The sequence below is a fragment of the Porites lutea genome, chromosome 2, assembly GCF_958299795.1.
Source record: "Porites lutea chromosome 2, jaPorLute2.1, whole genome shotgun sequence".
In the NCBI taxonomy this organism is placed as follows: Eukaryota; Metazoa; Cnidaria; class Anthozoa; order Scleractinia; family Poritidae; genus Porites; species Porites lutea.
In genome coordinates, this window is record NC_133202.1 from 10,116,726 (window position 1) to 10,123,783 (window position 7,058).

The 7,058-nt window shown below is 38.0% G+C and overlaps 1 protein-coding gene across 2 annotated transcripts; it reads left to right on the forward strand.

Annotated features, from left to right (window-relative positions):
• The first annotated feature begins 3,535 nt into the window (after positions 1-3,535).
• On the forward strand, positions 3,536-7,058 carry LOC140927687 (immunoglobulin superfamily DCC subclass member 3-like). 2 transcript variants are annotated; one of them, XM_073377360.1, is made up of 4 exons: positions 3,536-3,870; positions 4,199-4,483; positions 5,267-5,566; positions 6,525-7,058. In XM_073377360.1, exons 1-4 carry the CDS (start codon positions 3,663-3,665, stop codon positions 6,854-6,856), a joined length of 1,125 nt encoding a protein of 374 aa, XP_073233461.1. In that variant the 5' UTR covers positions 3,536-3,662; the 3' UTR covers positions 6,857-7,058. The 2 variants fall into 2 exon arrangements, with proteins under 2 accessions (XP_073233461.1, XP_073233462.1); XM_073377361.1 differs by having other exon boundaries at positions 6,528-7,058.

Consider the following 7,058-nt stretch of genomic DNA (forward strand, 5'->3'; position numbering starts at 1 on the left):
GAAAAAAACCTAAACACTGGAGTCCTTAGCGCCCTAACTAAGTATTTATCTTAAATGTTCTGGCAATGTTCAAAGCATTTGAGATGACCGACATCTGCATCCGCTCAAGTACGCTCCGTGCTCTCGCTCCAAGTAGCTTCCTCACCGACTTCTCTAGGTGTTTAGAGTAACCACCCAGTACGTCGTTTATTATTATTATTATTATTATTATTATTGTTATTATTATTATTATTATTATTATTATTATCATTATTATTATATTGTCGAATCTCAGGCTTAAAAGGTTTACACTGGCTGATAAATTACCCTTGGAGCAAGCAACAACACGTTCCTAGAGGTCCAAACGGAGTCCCTAAATAGACAAAACTTTCCGCAGTGGTCTAGCTGTTCCCAACAGACCAGCTTTCTGGATCACTTCAAGTCTGATGGTAACGCCGTAAGCTATCCAATCCCTTTTTGCGAATTTTCTGGGTTTTTTTGTTGTTGTTGTTGTTTTTTCTTTCCAATGATTTTACTACAAAAATGAGAGAGAAACAAGTGACAACAACTGTGGTTAAGCAATCGGACTTTAACGAAAAAAATCGGATGAGAAGATCAACGTAACATAAATTTTGTCTTTGGAATATAGTGCAACCATTCTCTACTCTCGACTCCCCAATCCCTTTCTGGGAAATAATAAAGTGGCGGTTGCCTTTGACCAGAAAAAAAAGATTTTTTTATTTTATTTAATTTTTTTTTTTTTGAGTGGAATAATGGAATTACGAAACTTTTCAAATAGAACTAGTGGGATAATGAGTACCACGTTATTCCCCCTCACCCTCGAAATATTCAATTATTTTGTCGTGCATCAGCATTTGCTTTTGAAGACTTCTTAAAACCCGCAAAAATTAACCCATTGAAGCTTTTTTTTTTCAATGCTTTACATCGTGAAGGTGCAATATCACAAGGAAAGACTTTCTAGCCGAAGCTGCCGATATTTAGGATTTTTGAAAGAGCTTTTACCGTTCATTTTTAGCCAATTTACGGCTAGGGCTACGAAAATAAAGGAATCTTCAGGTACATATAAATTTAGACTGAATATTTCTACCTCCTTTTGCTTCTTATTTGCTTGTTTGCTCTCAGTAAAGGATTGCCTTTGGGTGTTTTCGTCATCGCATCCGGCAATGACAGGTGGCGAGATAGACAAGCCGCTCTCCTTGAAAATTGTGGTTTTAATAAAAGACTCTATATAAAGTACATATTGCCTTGGACTCACGCAATCGTCAAATACGGTAGAAACGTGTTTGAATAAGAACTGTTCATTATTAACTTAATCCAGAAAGGCGCGCGAGCATCAGATTGTCTATCAGGCAAACAGTCGACGCTCATTTTTATGATCGTGTTTGACGATTTCGTCTATATATCACGTAAGACCTTTTATATGATTTCTTACTTCATTACCCTCTTGTCACCCTAGCGCAGCGAGCAAAAAATCTATATAAAATTTCGCAATTTACGGACAACGTGGTTATTAAAAGTTACGACAAAAAATCATTATTTCGCAATACCAGATCGATTCGATTCTATTATAAATAGACGCAAAACAGATTATTCAGGGCTTGAGAGTAGTTTGAGGGGCTAGTTAACTGTTTCTGTAAGCTCTTATTTACTAGGATTTTCCTGAGAAAAAAAAATTTCAGAATCCCTAGTTAATTGCCTCAATGCTGTTTCATTGAAGTATTACGGTATACACTGTTCCCTGATTTGCAACTCAGTCGAATCTCAGTAAAACAGTTTCAGCTGAGTTTTTATTTTGACTTATACAAACCAAATAATCATTCATAGCATTCTATTTTCATTAGTATAACAACGTACAGTCACAGAAGCACTAATCAGTAAATGTTTCTACCAGTCCAGGGACATTTCATAGTGACAGTTAAGCCAAGGAAAGGAAGGAGCACACAAAGAAGTACTTAAACAGGGGCACCCAACGGCAATTTTCGGGAAAACATCTGTTCGGAAGATGATTTGAGAACTAGAATTTTCGGAACATTTGTTGTAAAATTTCTTGCTTGTCTGCCTCTCCTAGGATTTTCGAACATCTACAAAATGGTATAATTACCCATTTTAAACGGATATTTACCCTAAAAAAGGCCACCTAGAATTTTCGGGAGCCTTTTCCTGGCCGAAATTTTCGAAAAGGTAAGTTTTGAACCCTATAATTTTCGGATCACTAGACTTTCAGCTAGGAAATCAGAACAGATGAAAAAATTTTAGGGGATAAAAATATGCCTATATCTACCGTTAAAATACTAAAATACGTTCAACAATGCTATGTTAAGTGGTTTTGAACTATACCCTCGTTGGGTGCCCCTGTTTAAAGCCTGCGATCCTTTTTTATTAAATGAAGGCACTAATATTGATGATAATATAACAATATAGCGGTCTAATGTTTTGGCGTTGTACCAACTGATCATGAACAGAAACACTTGGGAGGTTGGCTATTAAAAAAAAACATCTTTATTCACTGCTCCTCTTTTCTATCACACCTACTTATTTTGTTATTTTGAATTTTGTATTCCATATCATTTCAGGTACTTCTAGTGGCCGAGCCATGCTGTTGTTTATTTACTTAGTTTTTTTTTACTTTCGTAATGCGGAATCCCGGTGCATCTCAATGGAAAAACAACATACAGGTATAGATAACACGCTAGCTGTACTCGCCGTGGATGCCAGTATGGACTCTTTTTGTGTCTTTTTTGTTCTTTCTTAATCTTTAAGAAAAAGTATCTTAAAAGAGTCTCGTTGAAAGAAATTAAGAAAAAGTTTGGGATTCGAAGTCCCTGAGGCCCGCCCAATTTTTTGGCAATATACAAGTTAGAGAAGTTTTGACCTTTTATGACCTTTTTACCTCCAAGTAGTTATATCTCGTGAAGAAAGGATTTAGAACATAGGCAGGATCCTGTGGGACTGCCTTCTGTAGCTGCCTTAATGGCTTTATTGATGAGAGCTTCCCGACTCATCAACCAATTATTGAAAAGTTAGTGTATAATTTTATTACCACTCTTTAGGCTTTAATAGCCTGATTCTTAAAAATTAATTAATATACTTTTTAATACTGATGCTCACAAAGGCCCTCACCCTGGTTCGCAAACAATCTATATCTAAACCTATTATAGTGAGTCCACATCGGTAAATGATTTTAAAGTATTGTATTAATTTTCTTATACTACTACCTGAGAAATTTCTGCAATTTTATTGGCTGAGAGCAGTGGTATTTCAGCTTAATTCGAAATACCTACATGTAAAAATTACAAACCTTTCGTGGGTAGTAGTATAAACAAATAATAGCATGATTTATACGTGATATTTGGCATAATTACCACTTGTGATGTTTCAAAATTGTCTCAAATTTCACTCGCCTGACGGCTCGTATAACAACTAGAAATATCACTCGTGGTATTTATACCAAATATCACTACAAATCATGCTATTACCTATACTAAGACACCTATAGTTAACACTATGCTCTCTTTTTAATTTAACTCCTTACAGTTACTAACGCTCCTACTCTTACCATCAACACCCTCCCGGAGGACCACGTGTTACCTATAGGGTCCAACGTAACAGTGACTTGTACCAGCAATACTCCGACAGGGGGTTTTGGCGACTCAAAATACCAAATGCCATATTTGATCGAAATCTATTTCGCCAATAAAATTTCGGAAATTAGGATAAAAAAATGCGGTGGTCGAACAAGCGACAGGGAGAAAAGCAAAGTTTGCAGCTATGTCATTCACAATGCATCAAGGAGCGATTCTGGTAATTACTCCTGTTGGACTAAAAATTCTTGGACTTGTACAATGGGGTCTATTCAGCTAGATTTCAAAGGTAATGTTGAAATTTAAAGTGCATGTTGAATTTTTTGCTCTGTGTACTACCACAATAAGTTTACGCGATTTCTACGAAAAAACTAAAAGAAAAAATTAATTGTGCGAAGGTTTGCAAGTTGAAACTAACTTACTGTAAAGGCTGATCAGTCGATGTGATCCAACGTCACAAACTGACTCAATTGCCATTAATTCCATTCAAGGCAGGAGTTCACCCTTTCTAAGTATTATCCTTTTTTTCGGCTGATATCAAATTTAAATTTTTGTTCTAAAATTTCTCCCTTTTATTGTTTGTATTTTCCATCTTTTTTTAAATTTTATTTTTACAGAAAAAATTCCTCCAGTTTTCACTGTGAACCCTCCAGTACAAATGTTAATTTCTTCTGGTGGAAGAGCCAGCATGACTTGTAAGGCATCAGGTGTCCCAATCCCTCTAATTACATGGTTCAAGGATGGGATTCCTGTACCAAGGGCAAACACCACTGGAGAAAAGGGACTCTCGATCTTAACTCTTGAATTTGTCAAAGCAGTTAACCAAGGAAAATACTGGTGCGAAGCAAACAACTCGGTTGGCTGGCAAAGATCACTCATTACAAAACTGACTTTGAGCCAAGGTATAAGTTGTCCTTCTTTTCATCGCTGCAAGTCAAGGAAGTGAATCCGCAGTTAGAAAAACCAGAATTTTATAAGGCAAAGAGCTGCAAAAGTGTACATTTGCCATGGGTAGTTTTTTTGTATGCGTGTTTTTTTAATCATATAATACGTAATTTCTACAATACCTCAAGTCTAGGTGGTCGTCCACGATGGTGATAGAATGCCTCATACAGCCCACAAGGCATGCAACTCCTTACCAGTGGTAAGGAGTTCCCTTGGTTACTGTAATCGACCATTCCAAAACGTCATAAATATTGGTCATCGTAAGACAGAAGATGTATTAAAGGTCTTATGTTTTTTAGTTCCTACCTTAGAAACGTGCCCTGTAGCTGGTGCTAAATAGTGCTCACTGCAATTAGCTCATCTTAATAGTAGTTTATTATTACACAGCCTTTCGAAGACAATATTTCTTTCCTGTTTTTTCTCTTTTGTTTTTTTCTCAGCTTTGATTCAGACGCAGAACTTAACTTTTCATGTACCGAACCTAATGCATAAATTATTATAACGTATTTCTTTAAGCAGTTTGACCGAATTGAGCATTTTCACCTTTTGAATTTAGTTCAGCTGCAATTAAGATCGGCGTCTGAATCAATTCAGCCGTCTAAATAACTTGGGTGGGCCTTAATTCGAATTAGGTTCAGCTCATAAAAAGTTCGGCGTCTGACCCGGCCTTAGCGGTAAAATACGGTCGTAAAGTTGATTTTCCTTCGTTATTTTATTTTCGTCCCTTATTTTTTCTGCAGTGCCTACAATTTCAATTCATCCGAAAAACGTGTTCGTGTCATTCAAAGAAAACATTACTTTAGTTTCCTTGGCGTGTAAGGCCACTGGTTCACCACCACCTGTGGTAACCTGGTTAAAGAATAACTCTACGTGGACCAATGCGACGGTCGTTGAAACTGATGGAATTTCCTGGCTCATTCTTGTTTTGGTAAAAAATGACGAAAACGGCTTGAACAAATACAACTGCGTCGCAAGGAATAAAGTGGGGAAAGTTTACTCTAATGAAGCGACCGTGATCAACACACAAACATCATTTCCAGGTAAGGTGGTAAGGTTAGCTTTACTAACAGCCACCACAGCCACCACGGGTATTGTTGTTTTAGGAAAATACAGCTAACGACTCAAGCTCTACTGTTTATTGAGTTGAGTAGTACACCCAATATACTCAAATCAGAGCATGGATAGCTCTCTCAGCGGAACATTAACAAGTTGTGGCTGGGAAGGCACCTGTGGAAAATAAAGTCGAAGCTCTCGTAAGCGCACCACCGAAAAAGGTGCCTTAATTGTACTTAGAGCTGGTCGCTTACGAGAATGAGCTCTCGTAAGCTGTCGTAATCGTTCTCGGCTGATAACACCCTCCTCGTTCTCTGTAATTCTTCATATGATACTCAGCCTTATCCAATAATATTGTAAAGTGTTATTATCATTATCATCATCATCATCATTGTAAGTATGTAGGCCGGAGATCTGGTGGTTTCCAAGACTGGGAAATATAGGGTGCCTCCACATATAGCTCCTGAAGAACATGTCAAATTGTCAGGGTAGATCGTCATATCACTCGAGGCGACTATGGGGGTACTCCCTATAATGGCCTATACGGGGAGGCTCTGCCCGAAAGCTTCAGGTATGAAAGGCTGGGGATTTTACTCATTGAGGTATACGAAAGGGTAGAGAAATTTGTCATTTGTCTTTAAAAGGGTTCAAAGGGCTAACAGATTAATTTCATGGCTTTATATTTTTGTGATTGATTCCTATTTAAAAGACAGTGCATTTACAGCAGTTAAAAGGGAAGCAAAGTTCTAAACAAGGTATGTGAAAGGGGTACCATTGGTCGATAGTAGGTATACGAACTGGGGGTACCTATTTCGTGAAAAATGTCAAAAAGGGTAAGGGTTTGGACCTCGGGGCGGAGCCTCCCGTATAAAAATTTGTTGAGAGTACCCACCCCCCCTCTCCGGGGGGATGCGACAAATAGAATTGACACAATTTTTCCTCCAGAAGCTGAAAGCAATGTCATCTCTTTCTACCGTCACCCTGCAAGTCTCGCTGCCTCTCCTGGTGATCACGTGATATTTACATGTGCTGTCGAAGGATCTCCAGCACCCTCGATTATTTGGCTGAAGGATGGTTCAAAAGTCGCTGATGATAAGGCCAAGAACTATCAGGGAAGGGAAAGCTCAATCTCAGAATTGCACATTCTTGACGTTCAAGAACATCATGCTGGTAACTACGCGTGCAAGGCAGCAAACGCCATGGGGAGTGGTGTCTCGAGGAATGCATTGCTTTCCTTAACAGGAAAATCCGACTCCGCGAAAAGCAAGTTATATTAACTTTTTTTTTATTGTAAGGTTTCTTGATTTTGTGTAATCTAGTTGACGAGAGGGCATATGGAAGAATACAAGATGGTTTGTCCTGGTAGAGCGTCAGTTTTGCCATTAAAGTGGTTACGAAGACTTCGGGGGAGAATGGAAATACTAATTAATTCTATTTTTCATCACTGCCAGTATAGTATCGACTCTCTGAAGTTACTTG